Source organism: Sarcophilus harrisii, chromosome 1, assembly GCF_902635505.1.
Source record: "Sarcophilus harrisii chromosome 1, mSarHar1.11, whole genome shotgun sequence".
Classification (NCBI taxonomy): Eukaryota; Metazoa; Chordata; class Mammalia; order Dasyuromorphia; family Dasyuridae; genus Sarcophilus; species Sarcophilus harrisii.
The window spans coordinates 9236293-9262648 of record NC_045426.1 but is presented as its reverse complement, the minus strand read 5'-3'; the positions used below and the strand labels follow the sequence as shown (position 1 = coordinate 9262648).

The following is a 26356-nucleotide window of genomic DNA, read 5'->3' as shown; positions in this document are numbered from 1 at the left end:
TGTGTTAATCTTTTAAGTCTTAAAAATGGGTAAGAGGAATATTTAAGATGGAAGCAAATATTTGGGTGAACTAGAAAATGATGATATCTGGGCACTGCTCAGTGTCATTCAAAGAATGAGCAAATGATGATCTTCATTTTGATCCACACGTGGAAGCAGCAGCAGCTGGCAGTGTACCAATGGAGGTGTATACATTCAAGGGATCTGAAGATCCCTTTAAGCTGCAACAACCGTGAAGCACAAAGTTATATATGCTGATCCCCGTGTCCACTGAAGCATTCCTAATTGCTAAGATGAGGATAAAGTTCCCAGAATCTACCGGTGCATTGTGAAAAATTAGATAGAGAAGACAGTTCAATCTACATCACTTTAAGTTATCATTGTATACTTTAAGTAACAATAACTGTGTTTTCATTATTTTGTCAGTCAGGTTCATCTTTATATATAGTATTCAGCAATTTTTAAAATTTTGGTTTTCTATAACTACCCTATTATTTTGTTAAGAAACGTGAAAAAAATTTTCCTATTTGTTGCTATTATATTAATTGACAGCTAAAAATTTATTTTTAAATGTTTCTTTGCACATTTTCATCAGACTAGAACAAAGGTCTGTATTTCATGTATAATTAATCATCAGTTTGGATACTGAAAATTTGGATAATTTCCATGATTCATTATTTGACCTAATTGGAACATAGCTATATCACTGGAAAATCATGTCATCTTGTTGGATTATCTTCCTGATCATCATGATTTCATTCTTCTCACTTTTTAAATGGTATTTAGATAGAAATAGTCCTGGAAACTAAATAGAAATAGTGCTATATTGCTATTATTTTTAAAGCTTTAATAAGGCATCAAGACTTTTGGGAGACCTCACATTTAACGTTCTCTATATGGCCTGTATAGATAAAGTAACTGTTTTTTCTAAGTAAAAAAAAAAAAAAAGGTATTCGGATTCATCCTGTTTTGGTTCACTGACGCCTCCCCAGGACCAAAAAGAGAGCCCATCAGGGATGGCCGCCTATAATTCTATTCCCACAGGACTGTGAGCTCCTTGGAGTCCTCTAGACTATCCACAAAACAAAGACATGCTCATTTCATTGGGAGGGGAAGGAGAAATTCTTAGCTAAGTATCACAGAAGGCCAGGAACAAAAGGGATGCCTGAGGTAAGCAAGGGGCAGAAGTGAGAGCAGAGGCCGGGGGAAGTGGAGGAGGGATGGCGGTCAGCGCCATTCTGCTGCACTTGCATACTTCCCCTTTCCACCTGAGTAGTTGATCTTCTCAGGACCTGGCTTTTCCTCACAAATTTCCTCAACTACAAGGACACATCTTCCCTGTAGCTTTCTTGTGGGGGGGACAAGGTCAGACCAGGGAGCTGACTGGCCCCTCTATTCATCAGCCACAGGCCATACTCCAATGCCAGCTAGATAATCTGCAAACACTTGTGCATGTCACAAAGGAGACAAGACAAAAGTGAGGAAGTGAGCCTGAGAGATGGAAATCCCTTTGAGACAAGGACCCAACCCTTGTGAAAGCGTTGGAACTTCTCCTAGTTCTGACTCACTCCTCAACACAAAGCAGAAGCTAATGCTTTTGATAGATTTTGACATTGGTACTACTAATGACGAATGCACATTTATGCAGATTTTAAAGTTTGCAGAGTGATTTCCAAGCTATCTCTTTGTGAGGATGGTGTAAATCTCTGATCCAAACTCTCCTAATGGTCTCCTTCCCATTGGGTGATAGGGAAGCCTCTGGGAAACCCAGCTTTGTTATTCTCAGTCTTCCTTTCTCTAGCCTCTTACAAGAAGACTATGTATCTCCCCAGTTAAAAAAAAATCTTCAATAGCTTCTATTTGCCCAATATCTGAAGCCTGATATTGAAATTAATGCATTTCCCAGGCTTACTTTCTATCCCTCACCTTCCCCAACAGCCAAATTCAATCTATTGAGCCTCCTTGGAGCTCCCCCATCTATGATGTCCATCAGCTGCCTGTATGGCTGGACCCTGGGTGCCCCCATGTAGGAAGTGCTGCATTAGTCTCTTCAGATTCCTTCAAGATTCTACTGAAATCCCTTCTTTCTGCAAGAAGCCTTTCCAGATTTCCCCCAGCCCCTGATACACACATGCCCATAAAACCATGGCCTTCTGCATCTTCTCTGTGCCTTCTATTCCCCCTTTCCCCCTCATTAGAACATAAGTTCCTTGAGGGCAATGGCTAATAGTTTATTTTCTTTGTATCGCTGGGACTCAGTCCTTTCATGCTGGTTGCCTCTGAGCTGGGTTGCCTCTGAGCCTCTGAGCTCAACGCAGCGTTGTTGCCTCTAGCATGCCGTTCTTGACTGCGCTTACCTGTGGACTTGTCACCTTCTCCCAGGGATAGCCCAAGGCCAGCCGAGGCTCTGCTCTGCCTCAACAATACCTAATAGAGTGTCTTGCCTATACCAGGTGCTTTGAAAGCATTGGATTTAAGTACATAAAGTATGCTATGTCTTTGTAAGTAAATTCTGTCTTGAACCAATGCTCCTGTGATATTTCTAGGACACTGAAATAGCCAAAGGAATAGGCTAGAAGCTCAAATCACATCAAATTAGGAATGGACCTGAAGACAGAAACGTGGTGCAGCAAAAATTTTGCAGCAAAATAACTCCTCTTCACCTCACCCATGACTGCATTGTCCCACGATCTGGGCAAATAAGGGTTCAAAGTGTGCGTTTTGGGTCCTGCTCCAGAAAAAGTTGAGGGCTTGTGTCTCCTCACCCCAAAGTAAAGCATGCTGGAAGCGGCTGCTCTTAAATAAATGTGGTCAGAGTCACATTACCCCTGAGACCATGAGCAGAGATTACTGGCACTGCCTACATCCCCAAAGAGGGAAGTGCCTTAGGCCCATGAAAATGCCATGGGGGTAAATGCAGCGTGACCTCCCAGCTTCCATTGAGCCTCACTGCCCTATCCCACTGGTCAACACTGAACCACTGCAGTGACTTTTTTATGATTAGCCTGGTAAGTGTGGCTGGAAGATGGATTTATTCGCTTCAACTCTCTATCATCTGGATTATGATCCCAATTAAAGAAGGCAAAAGGTTAATTCTGAGTGAAAAGCAGAGTACGGACCCACATCTAACCCTCTCCCTTCTACATTATCATCCTTCAAATACTTTAAGATCATTATCATGCCCCTCTAAGTCTTTTTTAGGGGAGGTTACACATCTGCCCAGTTCACTGCACAGCAGAGTGGGGAACATCCAGCCCACAGGCCTTATAAGGCTTCATAACATAATATTATAAACATTCAAAGGGCCCTTGGCACAAAAGGGTTGTACAACACGCTCTTCACCAGTCTGCTGACTCTCTTCTGGCTACTTTCCAGATGATCAGTGCTTCTCCTGACGCGTGATGTCCAGAACTGAGCACGAGGCTCTTGTGACGGTCTGAGATCAACAATGACCATCACCCGGAGAGTCCAGCATGATGCTTCTCAAGGCAGTCCAAGTTGCCATCGGCCCCCCATCGCACAGATGACTCATGTGGGCTTACAAAGCCGTTAGAACTGTCAGGTGGGGTGCCTCCTGCCCTGAGACTGGTTATCCAGCTCTTGGGGGTGGCCTGGAGATGAATCTGGGTTCTCCAGGTAGGGTGAGGGAAGTGAGAGCTCTGGCAGGTTCTGCGGCAGGGAAGGAGGCTTTGAGCACACGCTGGTGACAGGTGGGCAGCTCCTCTCATGTGGCCAGCTGCACTTTGTGCCAGGGACTAAGAACAGCTGAGGAGGTAAGAAATGGCTGAAATCCCAGGGGTCTCAGGCAGACAGGGGAGGGAGGCCTGTGGCACTCTGACCCGGGCGGTTGTGGTTAGAGTTGTTTTGGAGGAGCAGTTAGAAAGCTGGGGAAGGAACTTCCTGGTTCTGGGAACAAATGTGCCTGCCCCTGAAAACCTACAAATCACTTCCAGCATGGCCACCACGTTGGCAGGTCAAGCCCTGAGCCTGTGCTTCTTTCTCAATCTGAGTCTGACAAATCAAAGAGGACAGAAGAGCAAAAAGCATCAGGATCTTTGCCTTCTTGGATCTGACACCCTATTTTGCTTGATAATTTCTCACCCCTCAAAGATTCCTGCCATAGGGGCACAGCTAGGGACAGTTGTTTCTGGAAGCAGTTTGATGTTAGTTGTTATTATTAAATGATCTTGCTGAGTCAAACACTTCCAACCAGTATGATTTCTAGGGAAATCCCCTAAAATAAGCAACTCATATCTTTCTACAGATTATAAATTAGTTACTCATTATTCTCAGTATCATCTGTCTGTTCTCACCCTTCAGAGGAGTAAAGGCCAATCAACTTAAAGGGGCAAAGGACAGGGTACATTTTCTGAAGGGGTTTGAAAACAGAGAGAAGTTTCTTATCCATCTGTAGCCACCTTCAGGGGGAAAAACACTAAAAGCATAACAGCTAAGTAAACTATTCTGGAAGTCTTCCCACCAAATTCTAACAGTCATTTTGACATAATTACTTGGCCACCCTTTTCCATCAGCATAGACAAATATTGTTCAAAATAATAAGGAGGAGGGGAGCAGGATGAGAGGAGCGATCAAACCAAAATCTCAAAGTAAATTAAGATGAATTTGGAAAAGAAGGAAATGTGTATATATATTTTTATATATGGACAAGTCACAGTACATTAATCTAACATGCATAAACTGACAAATTGGGCCTGCTGCAGTCACCCACATTGATGAACTTACAAGTGTGCTTTCTTTTTGATCCAAAAAAATCTGATATAAGATTACAAAGAAATTAATTCAAGGGGAAGAAAAGGGTAGGTTTGGATTGGAAGATCACGTAACTGGAATCTGCAAAGTCATTCATTTCATAACAACCAATGTAATAACATTCTCATCAGCTAGATTTTCCACATGATTAAAAACTGGGTTACCGCTGTCATCTTGTAACGTGGGCTAGCTACTAGGGCTGTTAACACCAAGGGAGGCTCTGGTGTCAGTATTTTAGCTACCATTTGCATTCTGCCTTACCCTCCAAGACAATAGCAAGGAATCAGTGCTTAAGAACATGTTTTTGACCAAAGAACCAATCTCTTGTGAGGAATATTAACAAATCCACCCACCAGGGGACTGACAATACTCTCGGTCTTCCAATTTATTCAAAAGCAGAATTGCATCTATTCACTGTTTGATGTGCCTTCCTTCCATATAACCCAGACTTTAAGACGCCCAACATAAATGGCATCTCCTACACTGTGACTGTACAAGTTGAAATCTGCCATAGTAATCAGAAAGAATGAGGTCACAGTGATGCTGGATCTGCTGCCTCTGTTTGAGGCAAGAGATAAGCCAGCCTTGTCTGCATTAACAATCTCAATGTGACTTAAGCACTGAATTATTCTTGCTGTTTAAACAACATTTAAATATTGATTTCAATGCCAGCAGATGAGGGCAGATACACTGGAGACAAGGTGCTAAATAATTTTTAGGGAAGATAATTAAGTTTATAGCAAAATCATCTTTCTATAGTTCCCCAAATCTTTCCTTCTTCCTGCCTTTTCTCAGAATTGCTTTATAAGATTTTGTTTTCTGAGGAGATAAAAAAAAAACCTGCCACCATTAGATTGGTAATGTTCTAAAGAGATAATACAGCTAGATACTGGAATGACTCATGATTATTCAGCAGCACAGCACTAAAAGGAAGCTGAGGCTATTCTCATTTGATTTGGTGATAACCTAAAGTAATTGGGCTCCAAGCCTTACCTTGGGTTTGAATGCGATGACTTTCAGGACCATCTCCACAGTGAACACTCCTGTGAAGACCATGTTCAGGATGTCCATGGCATCATTGAAGATCTTGGACTGCTCGTAATGCTGTGGGTGAAAGCGTAAGCACTGTTTCCTATAAAGTAGTTACTCTGCTTTATTTATTCGTGATCAAATAAAAGACCAACATTAGGACACATACACTCTTTAGCCACCATGGATGCCCAAAGCAAAGACATGGAAGTGATACCTAAGGCCCTGGCTCACATTTCTATAACAGCAGGAAGAAAAACCCTATCCTGCTGACATCCACACTGGGCAAACATTGAGTTTTTGGCCTGAGAGGAGCTGGGAGGGAGTGGGATAAGCTAGTCTACTGGTCAGGCTGATGTTGAAAGTCAGGATTCTGAGAGTCTGCGATGGTCAGTTTCCCTGATCAGGATAAAAGGAGCTTCTACTCCTTTTTCGGGAAGATGTTCCCAGTTCTAGACACTTCCAGGAGAATACCTCGGCTTAACTTAAAAACAAATGTGGAATTAGGACATGCAGGTTCTCTGTCAAAGAAAGAACAACTTAGCCTTAACCTCCTAACTGCTTGTTCTTCCTGAGGCCCCTGTTTGCCTCTCATTTCAGCACTGACTTTTTAGTAGAAGCTGGGAGTTAGGATGAGCTGGCTTTGAATCTTCCCTCTGACATCAGCCAATGGCCATAGGCCAGTCCCTTATTTCTCTGAGCCACAGATTCCTCTTCCATAAAATGGGACTAATCATACCTCTGGTACCTCCCTCAGGGACTTGCTGTGGCAAACAAAGGAGATGATATATATTTGCTCTGCAAGCATATACAATGTCAGTTCTGGGTCATCCTCAAAGATTTTCTTTTCTTTTTGATAACTTAAGAACATGTCCCAGAGACAAATATGAGGAAAGGAGGAAGAAACAAAGGTCATTACATCCATAATCCAAGCCACAGGGAGGTAGTCATTTGGCCAGTTTATTATTTTACTTCTGGAAATATGTATGGGGAAAATCAAATTAAATCCTGCCCCTGGTTTCAGCCTCCTCAAATTCCAGGAAAGTGCTAATAATTCATAACACTTATTTCTTCCATACATTTTGGTGCTTGATACTTTGTGTACAACAAAGTATATGCTTCACTATATCCCCGCTTGTTTGTTTTCTTGTCCGTCACATTCTAAGACCATGGTAAAATATATTCTGGGCCCGGTATCTCCCAAGGGATTCCTTACCTGCATGGCCAAGCACAAAGTGTTGAGCATGATGAGGACGAACATCATGTACTCGAAGGGGGAGGAGTTCACCACGTACCAGAACTTGTACTGGTAGGGATTTTTGGGAATGTATCTCCGCAGGGGCCGGGCTTTCAAGGCGTATTCGACACACTGACGCTGCAAAAGCAAGAAAGGCAAGAATGAAGCTCTGAGAATCTCCCCAGAGAGGTCAGAGTCCCCACTGTTCTGCAAGAATTTCTCCACAATGCAAGAAGGAAGCCAGCAAGGGGAGACGAGTCTGCCTTTGCCTGCTGGGTAAATGCACCCCATGGGGAGCTGGGGATGGTGGCAAACAAAATGTACTTTTTATATCAGGTGATCATTGGCAAGGTGAACAGAAGCAGCCCTAGCTCCAGCCAGACTGTGTCTTGGGCAGTCCTGCCTCCCCCCATCACACACACACACACAGTCACACACACACACACAGTCACACACAACACACACACCTCTGTCTCAGCTCAGATGCTTATACTATCAGGTCTCATTGTTTTCTGCCTTTCCTCTATGCGCTGTGATCTTCAACAGGCCTTCAGTGCTTTGATGCTCCTGAGAGTAGCTAACTAACATTAGTTAGTTTTTTCCTAACAAGACATCTAGCCCTGGGGACTCCTTCTTGTGTGGGCCTTCCTGTCTGAGCCTCAGTCCCAGCTTCTCCTGGCACTCTGGTTCGCATTGAGGGGATACCGCTGCTAGGGATCAGGGAAACTGGGTTCTGCCACTTAGTATCCAACTGGGTGACCTTGAGCAGTAATGATAATGATAACTAGCAATTATATAGTAATTCTAAGTTTGCAAATATCTCCTTTTATCCTCACAACAACCTTGACAGGGGGGTAACTAATTTTTTGCCCATTTTACAGCATTTACTTTGTCCGGTCACATAGTTGGTAAGTTTTTAAGGCTGGATTTGAACTTGGGTCTTCCAGAAACTCAAATGCTCTAATCACCAGGCAGCCTAGATGCGGGTCTGAGTTTCCTTCTCTATAAAACATGGGGTTGGTTGAGGTGACCACTAAAGTCCACTGCAGCTCTAAATCTGTGATTCTATGAAAAGTCACATTTTATTTTTTAAATGTATCCTAAGACCACAGATCTAAAGCTATCAACTCATCCAGCATTCCCATTTTGCAGATGGGAAGCCCAAGATCCCAGAAGGTGACAGATGTCAAGGAAGAGCAAATATATTTCTCTTCTCCTGTAAGTGGGCACAAAAAGAGAGAGACGGGTCAATCCAAGTCTTATAGCTCATGGAGCAGCAGGACCCAGGATGGGGACCCATGGGGGGTGTGGGCACGCCAGTGGGCTGGGACAATTTGGGCACAATCTGTGCATCACAGAGCCCCTCTGCAAACACAGGGCCAGCATTTCCAAGCACAAAGAGCCCTCCTAAATCTGCCCAGTATCCTCTCGGCAGCCCGGCCAGACGCACACGGTCCCCTCTTATGCATGGGTCTGGGAGTCCTCCAGACACCTCCTTCTTACCTGGTTCTTGTCCAGCTCACAGTTCTTGTACTCTTTCTCCCCCTGCTCCTGAAAGGTGACAATCACAAAGCCCACAAAGATATTCATCATGAAGAAGGCCACAATGATGATGTAGATGATAAAGAAGATAGAAATCTCCACCCGATAGTTGTAAATTGGGCCAACGTTCTCCCCATTGGAGTCGATCGCTTTATACAATAACCTGAAAATAAACACATGTATTAAAAACTGGGCTGGCAATTCCTTCCTTATTCTAGCTCCTCAGGGTTTTCCCTGTTGCCAGACCAGCAAGCTTCCTGCTTCAAATTCTTCTAGGATGCAGCATGTACCATTTTATTTGATGAGTCCATTAATTTTTTTATTATGAATTTAACAAATTAAAATGTTAAATATAGAAAAACAATAAGAGGATTACATAAGAAATTATGAACTTCTAACACACAGTCTTTCCTCAGTACATATTTAGCTTCATAATTTGCTCTAGCTTGTCTGGGGGTTACCTTTGAAATTTCCTTCTCTATTCTGTGCATTTTAAAAGTTTCCTTAAGATTCACTTCTTTTTTTTGCCCATCTAATTCTTCCTCCCATCCCCCAAAATGCCCTATCTTGCAGCAAACAAGGATGTTCAAGTCAGATAAATGAATACATTGACAACTTCTGAAAATGAACATCTTCCTTGGGGCTTCTAGTCTGGCCCCTTTCTGCCAAGAGTCGGGAATCATGCTTCAACATCAATCTTCTGGAGCCAGGATCAGTCTTGACACTGATCCAAGTTCTTGAGTCTTTTGAAGTTGTTTTCCTTCTCATTATCATGGCCACTGAATAAGTAGTTTTCTTAATTCCTCTCATTTTACTTAGAATGACTTCATAAACTCTTCTCAGTTTCTTTCTAGTTTTCTCTGAATCCTTCATATTCATGCTTTCTTGTGATACAAGAATATTCTACTAACATGTGATAATTTGTTCAGACATTTCTTTATTTGTTGGTTTTGAGGATTTCTTGTCTCTCAGGATTGGAACTTCTACTACTTTGTCTCTCACAAATACCTAATTCAACGTCTTCATTTTTGACTTTCTGAGTAAATATCTCTTCATGGATTTATAGTTTATAGTCAGAAGATTCCTCAGGCCTGATGAGGTTAAGTGACTTGTCAAAGATGTTAATTGGGAGAGCCTGAATTCTACCTAAAATATTTGGTTCAAGAAATAGTGCTCTTTCCCCTGCCCCACAGTTCTCTGTACACCCCAGGCTATCTCCAATGGATGAAGGCATTCCATAGAATTCTTTCAATCATAATTTTAATTTCAAAAAGTGTCATGTAGCCTTTGTGAGTGTGTGTGAAGGGAAGGAAATGTGATTCCCTGTGACTCTGGACTAACAGAAGGCACCCTTGAGGTTGGAAGCTGCTGCCCTGGGCTACTAGTGAGAAATTAATAGTTGGGTGGTTCCAGCTCTCATTTGAAATCTGAGAGGTGCTCTTCAGAACCCAATGCAGCAAGCAGTAAATGGAGACAAAAATGTGTGGATCCATGGGGCCTCTCTCCCCAAAAGGTGTAGTAGTCACTACTCTTTCCTGGTCTTATAATTACTCCTTCAGCACTTATCTCCAATTCACCCAATGAAAATAGCACTCTGCTCAGGTGGTCAAGCAGTGTCCCTGGTGCAGCACTGTGTACTGATATACTGGTACGTGGCACAGCATGGCATACATGGCACAGCATATGTGGCATGGCACAGTGTACTGACACAACATGATGCATGTGGCACAGCATTGCATACATGGCACAGCATGGTGTACCTGGCACAACATAGCATACGTGGTTCACTGCAGTATGCCTGACATTGTGTACAGCATAGTCACTGTGAAGAAAGACCCATAAAGAAAGAGAGAGAGCCCTGTCCTTAAGAAGACAAACTGGCCATGGATACAGGAGACTCTGCTGAAGCTCTCTCTAGAAAAAGTCAAAATCTTTGCCATTAGGGATGAACAGCTTCAACATCTTTCCAAATGTCTCCCAAATCTCTCTCTTTCCAAGAGGACTGGATCCAAGAGGACTGGATCCTAGAACTGTGCCATTTATTCATTTGCTTCTGGTCATTGTATACCATCTATGTTCTACTGATCAACATTTCTGTGTTTTTGATGAGGATGCTGCTTGGCAGTGTATAGTTTGAAGCGTGGTTCTGTATGGTTATCTTCCTTCACACTTTTTTTCATTATTTTCTTTGACATTCTTGACCTTTTGTTCCTCCATATGAATCTTATTTTTTCTAGCTCTATAGAATAATCTTTTGGTAATTTTATTTGAATTTTGATTTTGAATACATAAATTTTGGCAATACTGTCATGTTTATATATTCTGTAGTGATTTTAATGGAATTTTTCTTTCGGTCTCTCTGGAGGTTTGTCGATAATATATAGAAAATCTGAGACTTTCATAACCTGAAACCTAGATAAAGTTATTAATTTTTCAATCAATTTTAAGTGACTATTGTTTTTCAAATAAACCATCATTTTTATTCTATTTCAAATATAATCTACAAAAAGTGATTATTTTATTTCCTTCTTGTTCTTGCTTATTTCCCTAATTTCTTCTTCTGGTTTTATTGCTAAAGCACTTCTAGCACTGTATCAACAGATGAACCTTTGAATACTTATATCTTCTACCTCATGTCTTAGGTTCTAGTGGGCCAAAAAATCCTTATCTCACAAATAAAGACCTCCAAAATAACCTAGGGGAAATCCAACAATGGAAGTGGAAAAATGGGGGCAATTTTGGGGGAGTAAGGAAAGGAAGGGGGAAGGGTAGTCAGCTGAGTTTAGGAAAAAATTTTAAACAGCAAGTATGATCCTGGGACTAGTTCACAGAAGAAGCCATGGGCCACTCAACACTCACGCAGGCCATCCTTCAAATGTGGAGACTGTGAAAAGAGCCATCATCGCCGAGAGAACATTGTCAAAGTTGAAATCACTATTTTGCCAAACTCTCTCCCGAACCATGGGGCTATTAACATCGCCATCTTTGTAAAGGATGAAGAGTCCCCTAGAGAAAGACAAAAGCCATATGGAATCTCCATGAATCAATCCCTCTATGAACAGTAAGGACAACGGTAAATGCAGAGTTCCCCGCCCACTGATCCACTCTCTGGGGCCGTCCCGAGTAGGGGCCACCTTCCCAGCCCTGCCCCTCTGTCCTTTCAGAGCGACTTTGGCCGCCATCTAAGCATCTGCCCTGCACTAAGGCTCTAATTCTAGGTAGGTCTCAGTAGCCTTCCATCTAAGGTCATCTTGCCTCTGGGTCTGCTCCTCCATCTACAAACATCTGCCTCTCAGGGTTGTGGTCAAGAGCAAATGAGATCCCACCTAGAACTCCTCTGTAAACATTAGCTCTTGGGAAGATTTATCTAGAAAATGAGGTGAGCCTAAGGATGCCTGAGATCTCCTCCAACCCTACATCTATGATCCAATGGCTTCTAGGTTTTCTAACAGTGATTTTTAACTGTCATTCTCAAAATGGAAACGACAATAAAAAATCTACCACAACATAAACATTTCACATGTATGGATACTGTGCAGTAAAGAATAAAATAAAGCAATGCAAGGGAAACAACAGGAACAATAAACACTTCTTGCCATTGAGAAGCAAAAACAAAAGCACAAATTAAGTGCTAGTGCTGCTCTAGATATAAAATCAGGAGGATGGTGCTCTGAGCAGCTAAGACTGCTCTGTGGTCCACATGCTCATTCAGCCCCCTGATGGCCAATGGCACACTTGTGCGAGATGACGGCACCCTGTGGGGGCAGGCTGGGGCTGGAAAATTAGTGAACATTTAGCTTTGGCTGCAACAGTGCAGCTATTGGCAACTAGCTACTGCAAAAACCACAATAAAACCTCACCTGATTTTTGTTCTCATGAAAAAGGAAACTGAAGGTTCTCTCAATGCTTTTTTTCTTCAAAAGAAGATGCTTTGAAAACCCTAACCTGATCTTACTCTGGCATCTCTTCAAAGTCAGAATGAAATTCAGTCAACCTCCTTTACTCAAGCTCTGGAATTTAAGAGCTTTAAGATGTTTCTGAGTCAAAAGCCAAAAGTAAAAAGGGAAATATCTGTACTCTACTTTATTATAAAATGAATGTTTGTGGATTAATTGATATAGAAAATAAATCCTGGTATATTTTGATCATTTTTTTTGTTTTAATCCCAGATCCTTTTGGAAGGCCCACTTTGTGCTGTGATATGCCCCTCCCTTTTCTAGTGAAAGCTCTATTAGCCATAGAACCTGAGAGAATTCATCACTGAAAAGAAGGAATTTCAAAAAAGAACACAGTCACAAAATTGTGTTACTTGCTTACTGTGTTAAATTTAATTGACACTTAATGAACAAACTACACGTAAGGTCAGAAAACTAAATACACCTTCTTTTGGAGTCTTTGAAAACTTAAATGTTCATGTTTGTGGATATTTGTTAAGTTTATAACAAATATATTAAAAAACAAAAAGGGAGTGAACAAAGGAGCGAGTGAATTAGATGTGACTATGATTAACAGGATGGGCATGAGGGTGCACGGGAAGAACCCAGGCAATAGCCAATGGTTGTCTTCCCCCTCTACACCTCTCAGCACAACTAAAAATGTGTCCCAAGCTGAACATGTAGAATTCCTTCCCCATGTCTCTCCTGTACCCTGGAGAACACACAAATGCCCAACAGAGAGATGGAAGAACAGAAGAAAGGGGGAAAGCTGGGGAACCATTCATAAAAGTTTCTCCCTCATTCTCTCAAGACTCCCCTCTTCTTCTTCATGGTAAGTCACCAGTCTTCTTACCCTAGAAGATCGCTATTCTTTTTGGCCCTTTCATCCTTTCAGAACCACTATTTTTGAAGCAAAGGGTCTGGGCCAGCCATGCTCACTCCCTGTCTCTGGACTCCTTCCTCCTGACTGTCCATACTTGTTATTTTCCTGTTCTCTCCCCATACTTTCTCCATCCATCTAATGTGTTTGTCTTCTTCTATTATTATATAAACTTCCTACGGACAGGAAAGATCTTTCACTTTCTTTGATTTGTATGCAGAACTCTTAGCAGAGCGCCTAGCTCTCAGTAAGCACTTAATGTTTGCTGGCTTAACTTATTCAGAAAAAATACTTGAAGAAAATCTAAAACCTTAAAGAGGTTCTTTTCTGTTTGTTTTTTTTTTGTCTTGGACCTCTTGGGCAGCCATCTGGATGGGCTCTTATCAGAATTATGTGTTTTAATGCATAAAATATAACACAATAGACAAGATTACAAAGAAAACCAATTCTATTGATGGAGGTAGCAACATACTAAAATAAGTCCACAGACCTCAGGTTAAGAATCTTTTATATAATGAAAGATTTTAATCTATCTCAATGACAGATAATACATGAAGTGATTCCTTCACATCTCCCAGAGCTAGGGGAAACTCATCCCAATGTGAGCAGCTAACACTAGAAAGGCTCGTCCGGGGAACAAGACTGCTCATCCTGTCCGGGGATGGTCAGTGTCTAGACTGCTCTCTGAAGCTGTGCTCATATTCTTTCTCCTTCTTCCTCCCCAGTTCCAGTCCCTACTCACCTGCATTCTTCAGGGTTACTTTTGGCTTCATCCGTGCACCGGTAGAACTTCCCCTAAATATAATTAGAACAGGAAAATGTAGCTCCTTGAAAAGCTATAAAATGAGAGTCTGACCATGCCCAGAGGCACCTTGCCTACCCTTACCCTCTCTATCCTCAAACCAATCCTGAATAATTGGGAAACAGGGAGAACTTTCACCACTGAGAATATCCTAATGTCTCTTGCCCTCCATCTGCTCCCAGCCCATTCCAGAAGCTATCCTAGATTGATGGGTCTCCCCCTTAGTCCAAGCTGCAGGATGACTCATGGAACTTGGATGAGTGGAAATCAACAAGCCCAACTCTCTGATGAGAGGGAGATCCATCATGGCCTTACCCACAACCCCTGGCACTGCCACCTTCCTATGGCATCTAGGGCAATTGACATCCATCCCGTAACTGCACCCTTAGGACATATTAGTGTTGCCAAATGTTCTTCAGCTGAAATTTCTTTTAAGTGTTGGCCCCCCAACTAGTCCGAGCATGAGAACAGGAACGATCTTGTTTTTTCTGTGTATTCTCCCCCTGCTCCATTATCTAGAGCTTGACTTTGTGGAAACACGAAACATAATGTGCTCAAAGAGATGCTCTTGGGATCTGAGGGGAGGAGAAGGAATTCTGTTTCTCATGGCTGCCTCTGGCAGACTGAGGGAGCTGAGGCTACACAATATGTGGTCTGAGCCTAAGTGCTGGACACATTCATCGATCCATTGCTTCCAAGTCCGGGGCTCTCTCCCCAAGCCTACCTTAAACAGCTGCACCCCAATGCAGGCAAACATGAACTGAAGCAGGGTGGTGACAATCATGATGTTGCCTATGGTTCGAATAGCGACAAAGACACACTGAACCACATGCTGGCGAGAGAAGAAAGGAACAACAGGAGAGAACATGGAGACTCAGCCGTGATATTCGGTCTGCTCACTACAGCCTGGCTGGGAAGTGCAGTGGGTTCTGGGAGTAGGGGGGGTTCTGTCCCCAAAGCTCTCTCTGCATGTAAAATGGAGACCATGGCAGCCCTGGCGAGCTTGGGGATGTAGAATATATGGTCAGGCCATGGCAGCCGTGGAGAGCTTGGGTACACAAACTATGTGGGCAGCTCCTACCAGGTGGTTCTAGGATAAAATCTAGCAAGTCATTTGATATTTAGGAAATTTGCTATTTGCTAACAAGTTTTCACTTGTTACTCATTTTCTGATCGAGAGTACAAAGCCGGAGCTGGGGGCAGGGTGCCAATAGCATTATGAGCTTTCTCTCTCTCACGCAAAAGGAGTGCCAGGGCAGGGGGGGTTCATCTCAAGATAAATTGGATTAGCCCACTTACATGGGTAGAGCCCACTTTGAAGTTAAGGGGATGAACCCCAGTCTGGCTCAGAAGAGGCCAGGACTCCGAGGGTAAGACATATCAAAGAACCACACATTTTAAGAAGAATATGAATAAGAACCTTAAGTCCTTTTGCTCTGTTGATGGCCCTGAGAGGCCTCAGGACCCTTAAGACCCTCAAAATCTTCACCACGGAGATAGCACTTGATCTAAAGAAAAGACAAATAAGAGGAAACCATCAGTCAGATGCCATTCATTTGCTTTCATTTGTTGCCATGGAGGTGACTCATTTGTACATGACCTTTATACACAGATGCAAAAGTTAGCTCTACTTCTTTGGCTCAAGGTCAATTAGACAGTCGACTACCATTTTTAAATGCCTACTATGTTCCAGGCACTGTGGAAAATCCAGAAGCAACTGAATGTTTCTGAACTGTGTTCTTGTTTAACATTCTGTTACAAAAGACTGAACATAAATCATACATTTGCTATTGTTCTGGGAGAGAAAATGTTTTTGTTCATCAAAAAAAAATAAAGTTAAATAAACTCTCCCCCCCTTGAATTGATACTGTTCTTCCTTCCATGTGCTGTTACTCAGCCTTACCCTATTGTCATTATAGATCATCTTTTGGAGACTATAATACTGGCAGAGACGATGAGGATCTAAAAGAGGAGACTACAAGACAGAAACTCTCAGTCTTTTGAAAGAAGAAACTCCTTTCTATTTTTTTGGTTCCTTGGAGGAGCAGGAGCACTATTAATAACCAGGTTTTGAATAGGTGCTTCAATGCCACAGATATTTTTGGCAGGGGAATGATGTGGCTGAAGACTTCCATTATTATGATTTCTACCGTAGGTTTTATGAGTATTTCAAGCACTGAAGAGTATAGGCTGACGATCTTGGCCATATTCCTCCTTCCTGCTTGAAACATGCCCAAAGTGAAGAAACAGATACTTGACAATGGCTTCTAAGACACATGCTCTTTCCTACTGAAAATGCCTGCTTCAGACAAGATAATGTGATGGTAGTTGATGTTTTATAATCCATCAGGTTAGATTTCACAATCAGCTACCTAGGGGCTTCTGGGGATAAACATAATACCACAGAAGCCATCAACTAATATGTAGGAATAGAATCCAGAAAAGGCAAGAAGTAACATGAGGAAACATGAGCCACTGTCAAATTAAGAAATTGGATGTTAAAGGTGGCCATTAAAAAATTATCTATCCCCAAAGTTTCATGAATATCCATCAACAGAACTAGACTCACTCCCTCGTGAGCCTATTTATTAATATTATTATTATATATTACATTATATATTAATTTAATTTAATAAAATAAAATAAAAATAAATGAAATTTTAAAATTAAATTAAATATAAAATATTATACATTATTAAATAATATAATATAATAATATTTTATTATAAGATTGATATTACAAAACATTAAGACTGGACACAATGTTTCCAACCTCCAAAGTGATTGTGGATATTGCATGCACACACACACACACACACGTACACATGATTAGGTTACTTACTGGATCCCAAACGATACCAGAGAAACGCCCACAACCAGCATATCCAGCAAGTTGAAGTAATTCCTACAGAATGCCCCTTTGTGAAGGAATGCTCCAAAAGTTGTCATCTACAATGAGAATTGCAAGTAATTGAATGTTTCCCTCCTTCTCCAGTGGTACTTCCACTTGGGCTGTTTACAAGACCCCTAAGGAAGGGGTGCATGTACTAGAAAACATTATTTATATGGTGAAGATGCTATAAAAACAAAAATGTGAGAAGGTGCTTAACTGACATTTTTAGATGCAAAGAAATATGGGCACATGGCTAGCTAAGGCAAAACTAATCATCTTAAAAGGAACAGTTTGTATCTCCCAGTAGAGGAGCTTAAATTCTCAATCATGTCCTTATTTGACACGTGTGACTGGTACTTCTCTTGAGCAGGGACATCTTGTCTATTTTTGTTGTCCTGCTCGCATAGGTAGTCCACCAAAATATGAGGGTGCTGCTGTCAGTGAGCACCTGAGAAACTAATCAATAATTGCAAAGTTCCAAAACAGCTTCCTCATTTAGGCAGGAGAAAGAAAGCTGGTTCTCTTTTTCCTTGTTGGCCGCTGGCTCCACATCCATAAGAAATCTGCATCTCCTCTTTCAAAACCCTTATAAATCTCTCGTGATCTAAAAACTGCCCTCTCCCTGATTCTTATAAGCAAGTACATTCACCAATGTACATTTGACTAACATAAAGCAGGTTTCATTTACCACACATAAAATCCAGTCTCATGATTTTAAAGTCACAACCTGTATATCAACAGGTTATAAACATACTCCCACACATAATGTTCAAAATCTTCCTGGTTCCATGATCCAATCAGTACTGGGTATTGTATCAATCACATCAACTTGACAATCACATGAGAAAATGAATCCAGCACGATATCTATCCTAGCCAAAAGCAAGGAGGATGCTGGTGTTCACCAATTACTCAATAAAAAAAGGACTCAAGTTAGGACATGAGCAGCATATCTGGAAGGTAGCGAGTCAGAATCCCACTCCTTGGCAGCTGGCCCCTTGGGATTTCTTGACTGGAAGCCTACCCAACATAGAGTTGCACAGATCAAGAGATCTTCTCAAATTGTTTAAAATGTGTTCAATATTAACATGGCATTGAAAAAAGAGAGATATTTTGGAGAAGTAAATAGTGATATTTCTATAAAAAAAAGTAGGCATCTACATTTGGTTCTGCAGTGTCCCAGCTAGCACAGCCCATTGGGATGGAGCACCAGACTTGCTCTCTTGGTCTGGGAATCTGGTATCAAGTAAATGTGTATGCCCTATGGTCAGTGTATTCACTCGACTATATGGTAGTTTTTAGAATAACCTGGTCAAATGATCACAGAATAACTGTGTTTAATGGTAACTGAAAATTTTAACCTAGAAAAAAAATAAATTAATTGGAGTTTTTTAGTCTTCAGAGCTGAGAATAAAGAGCTAATTATGCAGGAAGACGTTAGTCTCAACATCTTATTTAAAAACTATTTCTAGAGTAAAATTTGGATGGGTACACATTGGGCTCATTCGCTCAAACATTTTGTGTCTTCACCTCCAAGTGGGATACAACCCTTATTGTCACTCTGAATGATGACCCTGAAGGACTGACTGCTGGATTCTGCGTCTTTGGGAAAAGATGTCATTGGGCTTATTAAATTATCCAAAGTAAGGTACGGAAAGGGATGCAGACTCTCATGGAAGAGTGTTAGCTCATACAATACATTTCCCCCTAAGCAGAGCACAGTGGCCCTGAGCCAAGTCCCATTTTACAAGTCATCTTGTAAACAGCCCAAGTTATAGATATGATTTCATACAAAGGGATACACACAAAAGAGACCAAAATGGCTCTAAAAAGCATGAGCTGGTTAAAACTCGGAACTGCACAGTTTGTTTACTGATTCTCATGGAGGGGGCTGCTTGCCTGAGGCTCAGCTCCTTATGGAAAGCCTGCACTGTCTGGAGCTGGAAGGAGGCGTCAGACACATTTCAAACCAGCTCTCAAGAAGTCCTAAGCTTCATGATGCGCTGCCTGTTGTCCAATGGGGCATTTTCCACTGGAGGTCAAAAGGGACCTTTCTGGGGGCTACCTGGAGGGCATCCCTCACGATCAGTACACAAACTCCATGGGGCAATGCCAACTTTTCAGTCATGCAAAGGCCAGACATTTAAGTTATCAGTATATGTTTACTTCTTGGAGGTTTTTAAAATAGTCCCAAATTTAAAACAGATGCAGAATACATTAACACATCAATGAACCCAAGTTATCTTGCAAATCCTGTTGCAAGAAAATAGCAGTTTACTATTTTAGGTCTCTGAAAATATAATCCAGCAAGAGAAATGAGAAATGAAACGTTCCCTCCATAAAAGAGGATGTTATCCTTTATGTGTCAGAGCAGGGGAGAAGAAAGCTCACACACAGTCAATTAGATATCAGCAGCTGACACTATTTTTAAAGGAATGAAATGAATGATCTCATTAATATCATAAAGCAAAGTAGCTCCTACATGCAATCAAAATTTTAAAAATACAACAAAACCAAATGGATTGTTACAGAATATGTCCTAGGACCAAAAAAAAAAGTTTAGCTTGAGCAAAGAAGACAAAAACAAAGCCCCAAACAAAACAAAACACTTCAAGCGTCCTTCCTGGGCAAGTGACCCCCAGGAATAAGTGTCCTTGAAACACACGCCTGGGGAAACCTGTTACCTTCAAAACGATCTCAAATGCAAAAGTACCAGTGAAGACATAATCTGCGTAACCTAGCATCTGGAAGGCAAGCACAAAATTGAAGCTATTATTGCAAAAGCTGCTTTGGCACATGCAAGGATTGATGAAAAAGCCATTACCTTTAACAGGATTTCGACAGTAAAGATGGCTGTGAAAGCATAGTCAAAGTAACCCAGTATCTGTAAGGTACAACAGGTGGCAGAGTGAGGAAAACGGGCCAGAACCGGACTGGGAGTCCCAGAACACCCCATGCAGCTCCCCTCACACACCCCCTCCAGTCCCAGACAGGGAAGCTAAGTAATGACCATTTAGGCTGAGGGCCTAGGGCTGAACATGCTCATGTGCTAAAGGCTCTCCTGTGTTTGAGACTACAGCATGATGCTCCAGCCCTAGCTGGGGTCACCGGCTACAGCATAGTAAATGAAATAATTTATGGCACTAACTCGAGGAAGATTTTCACCTCCTCCTTCATCCTTGGCCTCCCATGACAAGTGAACCTCACAAATGGAATGGGCTTGAAAGGTCTCCCCAGAGTAACTAGCCTCCTCAGTGCCCTGCTGCCTGAGAGCGCTAGCCAGTGATAAAGGGCTTCCCTCACTGGCCCCGCTGACCAGCAGATAGATGACTGGAAGTACATTGTCTAGGCTGCTCTGTTGGCAAGAGAGACAAATGATGCAGGTATAGCGAACAGCTGAAGGCTGGCAGCCCTGTCTGTATTTCCTGCTCCTCCTAAGGTTACAACAGAAGAAAGAAATAAGAAACTTCTTCCTTGAGACAATGATTGTTCCTGTACTTTTGTAGTAAAATATGGAAACCTTTTAGGTCCCAAGCAAATTCCTGCATCTAACAAGTTCAGAAAATCTTCAAATATCCAAGAATTTAAATATTTCTTATTTGCTCACGGGACTTTGTATGAATTTCTTGGTCCATTAATCCCCCAAAATCACAGTTACAAGGGACATTAAAGATCACGTTCTCCAACCCTACCACATCATAGAACTATAACTCAGAAGTGATACGACTTGTCAAAAGTCCCAAGGCAAATCTGTTGTGAGGAGAAAGTCTCCTGGTTTGCCAGTTCAATGCTCTTTGCATGTTCCCTTTATAGAGCAAGGTCATATTACACTTTTTAAAACATGATCAAACCCTGGGTAGCTTCTTGTTGTTCATGTTAAAATAAAGCAAAGGCCAGTAATTAAAACAAGAGTTTCAATAAGAGGAACGGACCATTTTGCTTTTTCTCTAAGAAGTCATATTATCAATGCTGGGTTAGTAAATCAGGGGTCCTCAAACTTTTTAAATAGGGGGCCAGTTCACTGTCCCTCAGACTTCTGGGAGGGCCAGACTAGAGTAAAAACAAAAACTTTGTTTTGTGGGTCTTTAAATAAAGAAACTTCATAGCCCTGGGTGAGGGGGATAAACGTCCTCAGCTGCTGCATCTGGCCGTGAGGACTCCTGCCTTAGATATTTGGAAGCTTGATTCCTTATGGCTCAGATCACACAAGATATATTTAAGAATACTTGATGTGTCTCCACAGGATGCCCTATTTCAAATGTTCATCAGGGCAATGATCAATCCAAGAAGATTGGGGACAGCCCAGAAAAAGCATTTGTGACTCACTGGAGCTGTATCCCTGAGGCTGGATTCCTAGAGCTCTAGGATTCAATTTCAGTGCGTGCTCCATTTTCTACCTATTCACTCACTCAGATATTTCATAACTTTAAGAAACAGTAAGTCCACAGGAGTGGTTAGACCTGCAGAGCCTAGCAACATCAGCAGCCAGAAAAGATTTTCTCTAAGGGCAGCAGGAGAGAAGGACTCTGGGTTACAGGATTGTACAGCCTGTCAAGGGACTCCTCAAGCTTCCCACTGTCCCATCACAAAAGGCTGCAACCTGATAAGTCTGGCAAACACAGTTCTCTTTTGTCCACACTAAATGAGCATAGAAGTCACTTATTGTTTGTGTTTTATATTAATTAATAAAGCTCAACGGAATTTTCTCTAAACACTATAATTCTTCCAAACTATAAAGTATAATTCAGGCTTAAGCCCAGAGGTCATGATCTTTACATTAACAACAGTGTACAATATTAGTTCTTTTTTAAAGTGAGTTGTAGTTCCCTCACAGCAGATAGGGTATCCTATGAGTCTGATAAATTGGAAAATATTACAAATTTCAACATGTTGGGATAGCCAGAAAAATGTCACCTAGTCATGGTATTCTCGATTGTGAGCTCTGGGGCAACGCTGACTGATCTGAAACCTATTCTATCTCAAAATCTTGAAGAATCAGATGTATTAAAAGAGGCACCTCCCAGGGCAGAATTGTGGGGCAAGGGACCCCATAATACTGTGACCAGCACAGCTATCTATTTTCATGAAAACCTAAAAAGTGAAACATAACACTGGTGGCAAGGATGCTCAGTGCAAGATGGGAAGAGGAAGGTGATGGGGTAGAAAGGAGATTATCTGAACATACCTCTCTTTTCTATGAGTATGGGGTATGTGTGTGTGTGTGTGACAGAGAGAGAGAGAGAGAGAGAGAGAGAGAGAGAGAGAGAGAGAGAGAGAAAGTGTGTGTGTGTGTATGTGTGTTCAAAGTCTTGGCTAAACTGAAGGCTCTAAAAAAAGCACATAAAAAAGGAAGGACCAATGGAACGCCAATCTTTTGTGATCCAAATATATAGAGAGAACATCCCCATCAGTGAAGGAAAACCTAAAACCCAAGGGCCCATTTCCTTGGGAATGTCCAGGAGCTTCATCTTCCACAGGAGGAGCCTAAAGTCCTCATTTCCCAGCAGGGGCAATGCCCCCATGACAATGGTGTCCAATGGAGCTCAGAGACCTGAAGAGCACAGAAAGGTCAGAGCTCCTTGGCTGACCTGCAATGAGACTTCTCGGTACAGAACACACTGAACTGAACGAAATGCATGTTCTCCCCCACTGGCTGAAAGGCTTGCCAAAAGGCTAGATTGGGAATGGGGAAAGAGCAAGAGAAGGCAAGGGGGCCTAGAAAACTCATGATTTGAGAGAGCAGTGTTTGGCTAATTCAGAAAGCCAAACTGAAAAATAAATTTTTACAGAAGTTTATAAAATGCAAACTTTCTAGCACATTTATGTCATACTCTCCAAACTCTTAAATAATATAGCTCAAGATTAAATATAAACAATTTAAGGTAGAAGGGGTTTTCCAAAATAACCTATTATTTGGGAAAATTAAACCTTGAATTCAGGTTTTCCCTCTGAGTTCTAAATAATAATTTGCAAACTGTTCATTCCAATTAGCATAAAGAACGAATTTAAATAATACTACACTTCAAACCTATTTAAATTCTACATCAAAAAGGTTTATAACAATTTTAATACAAATCATTTTAGTATTCCTACACTGAAACAACCCCATGCAGTCTGGCAAAATGAGAAGAAAAAGACCATAATGGAAGCCCCCTGATCCGCATGTCCAAGAATTAGTCCACAAACTTGCTGGCTTACGATATTCCGAAAGGAGTGGCTCCGAATGGGGTCTTCAGCAGCGAGGGACGCACTGCTGAGCATGATGAAGACAAGGATGAGGTTGGTAAAGATGTGGTGATTGATAAGTCTGTGGCAGCCCACTCGAATTCTGAGGAGAAAACACAATTGCATTTCAGATGCTATCTCAAGAGAACTGAAGGGTCATTTACAAATCAAGATTTTTCTGAACAGTTCTATATGATAGGTAAATAAGCTTTTGTTCTCACTTTCCCAAAAGGGAAGAAATAAAATCCCATTACAGCAAACTTAAAGCAATGATCAAAAATCCTGCCCTTTACTGAAATGTAGTTGTGTCAACCCATGATTTGCAACAACTAATAGAGATTTTGCTTTAACTGTTACATGTTGTTATGGGATTTGACTTGCCACAGAAGTCCTCCTCAGGCGCCTCTTCAGATCATGGGGAAGAGGGAATCACTGAATTCTTGATGCCTATTCCAGCAGAAAACGTGGTAAAAAGGAGTCAAGAATGGGCTTCTGGTAAAGCTTGGAAAGGCTCAGCCCCTTTAGATCACCACTGAAAGATGGATTATTTGGTCAAGGCAATCCATGATACAAAATTAAATACAAGACTTTAAGCCCTGTGGATCTCCCTTTTGCTGCCGCCATAACATAGTGAAAAACCATACCCAGAACAAAGAATTATGCAGACAACTTAATTCTGGCCACCCTAAAGCAAAGTCCCTTGTCTAATAAGTTGATACATTTCTAGATTTACTAATATTTTCTCTTTCTTCCTTTCTTCAGGTGCAACATTGCTTTGCATTCATGTATCACAATTTGTTCAACCATTTGGCAACTAAAAAGTAATGTACTCCCTTAGATTCTAGTTATTTTCCCATCTCCTTTCAACTCCTCTTCATGATCAGATTTATTCTGCTTCTGTCTCTTCCCACTTCACCTCTCTTCTTCCCATCTTAGTTTATCTCCTTGTGAGTTTGGCATATTTCTATACCAAACGTGTGTGTGTGTGTGTGTGTGGGTGTGTGTGTGTGTGTTTCAATGGACTTTGAAGATATTCAGAGCTCTGAAGGGACACATTTCTCCATTAGGTTAACACTGAATCTCCCTAAAGACCTCTTGCTGGAACAAATTTGCTTTTCTATGTATCTCTAGACTATTGGGTTTAAATTTGAAATCTTCAATTTGACTCTGTTTTTCTTTTTAATCAGAATATTTTAAAAATCATTTATTCTATTAAAGATCTATATGTTACTCAGTGTTGAAGGGTAAATCTTTCCTGGACATAAACTCATCTGGAATATTATATTAGAAGATCCCTTCTTCTCTCTTATAGAAGATGTCTAGTCTTGTGTGTTCCTATTTGTTGTTCCTTGATACCAAAACTGCTTTTTTTCTGGATATTTTTTTCTTTAATATGAAGACTCTTTTTCATTACATTACCGGAAATTTTATTTTGAGATTTGAGAAGTAATCAATGGGTTCTTTCTATCTTCACCATGCCCTTTGGATTAATCAATATAGGCAGTTTTATACACAATTCTTTGAAATGAAATGTTCAGAGTTTTTTTTTAAATCATGGTTTGACATTCTCTTCCTGACCCTTTGTAGGTCAATTGTTTGTTTGTTTGTTTTTGTATTGGACATCTTACATTTTCTTTATTTTTTTCAGCATTTTAAATTTATTCTAATATTTCTTCCTGTCTCATGGAATTATAAATTTTTTGGTCTAGACTGCTTTTCAAGTATTCTATTACTTGGGTTAGATTTCCCACTTTCTTTTCTGCTTGGTACAGTGCTTTGTACAAGTAATGATTTAATTAATGCTTCATTCATTCATTCATTTTGGAGCTATTATTTTCCTTTCAATTTCCTTCAAGAGTTTTTATTTAATTTATTATCTTGTTCTATTCCTTCTGGGTATTCACATCCTTATGGAAAATTCTTGTTTTTATTGAGATTATTCTTGCAATCATTATGTAGTTAGATATAGAGTCGTTTTTAAAGTTGGGTGCTTTCATAAAGTTATTCATCTCTCTGGTTTTAGTTCCTGGCCTGGGCCTTTGGGCCTCGGCCAGATTTTGTTCATTTCTGTCTTTTTTTTTGGGGGGGGGTTATCTGTCTGCTTAACTTCACCCATGGCTTTCAGGATTCCTTGATCTCAACCTCCCAGCATCCAATGTCCTCTGCATCTTTGGGTTTGGGGCCCTCTCTGGAGCTAGGAATTGCAGAGTCCCTGAGCCTAGGAGGTTCTGCTCTGATCACTACCATTCCCAAGGACTTATATAGTCCTTCTCCTGTTGGTGGAAGAGAACAGCTTTTGGGGGAGCTCAGCAGGCTCCACTATCCTGCAGGTATTATGTAGCACAATGGATAGAGAGTCAGATCTGGAGTTTGGAAATTCTTGGTTGACACTCCAACTCAGATAGTGACCACTTTTGAGCAAGTTGCATCCTTTGTCTCCCTCAGTTTTCTCATCTATAAAATGGGGATAATAATAGCACCTATCTTCCAGGGTTGTTGTGAGGTCAAATAAGAAAACATTTGTAAAGTCTATCACATCCCAGATAGTCTCTGGTGATACTGGGAAGCTACCAGCTTGGTTGTTGGCCCGGGTCCCCAGTCCTACTGTTCATGGGCTCCTTGTAATGAATTTTTGTGCAACTCAAGTGGAAGACTGTGATGACCACATTAGCACCCTGGATACCTTAGAATCAGTTGGAGTCAGGATAAGCAAAAGTCCTTAGTCTTTATTCTTGTTCTTTAGAGGTAGGATTGAATTGGATGGAAGCAGAATCTCTGTGACCTTCCTTCTTCATCTCCCACCCAGAAGTGACCCTGGCTAATCTTATTCCACCCGCTAGTCCCTCTCACAATTCTCTGTATACACCAATTATCAAGCCAGCACAGAATAGTGGGAAGGGCCATTTTCCAAGCATATGCTTATAGAGTTTTGTCCAATCAGTAGTTAGTCTTAAGCGCTCAGCTGTCCTGAACTCTGTGCATCCACTCAAGAGTTTCAGTCTTTTATAGAAGACATCACTTACTGTAGTTTCTTATTGAATTTC

General features: G+C 41.3%; 1 protein-coding gene across 4 annotated transcripts in view; it reads right to left on the bottom strand.

Annotated features, from left to right (window-relative positions):
* Positions 1-26356, bottom strand: part of CACNA1D (calcium voltage-gated channel subunit alpha1 D) — a 289659-nt gene that overhangs the window by 68165 nt on the left and 195138 nt on the right. For all 4 annotated transcript variants that reach the window (XM_031952057.1, XM_031952049.1, XM_031952040.1 and 1 more), the window contains exons 18-27: positions 23286-23415; positions 19912-19971; positions 17038-17144; positions 15616-15703; positions 14920-15027; positions 14136-14188; positions 11438-11584; positions 8540-8741; positions 7016-7174; positions 5764-5874 (exon numbers count right to left, since the gene is read on the bottom strand). In XM_031952057.1, the coding sequence (XP_031807917.1) occupies positions 5764-5874; positions 7016-7174; positions 8540-8741; positions 11438-11584; positions 14136-14188; positions 14920-15027; positions 15616-15703; positions 17038-17144; positions 19912-19971; positions 23286-23415 (1165 nt within the window). The remainder of the gene's footprint in view (positions 1-5763; positions 5875-7015; positions 7175-8539; positions 8742-11437; positions 11585-14135; positions 14189-14919; positions 15028-15615; positions 15704-17037; positions 17145-19911; positions 19972-23285; positions 23416-26356) is intronic.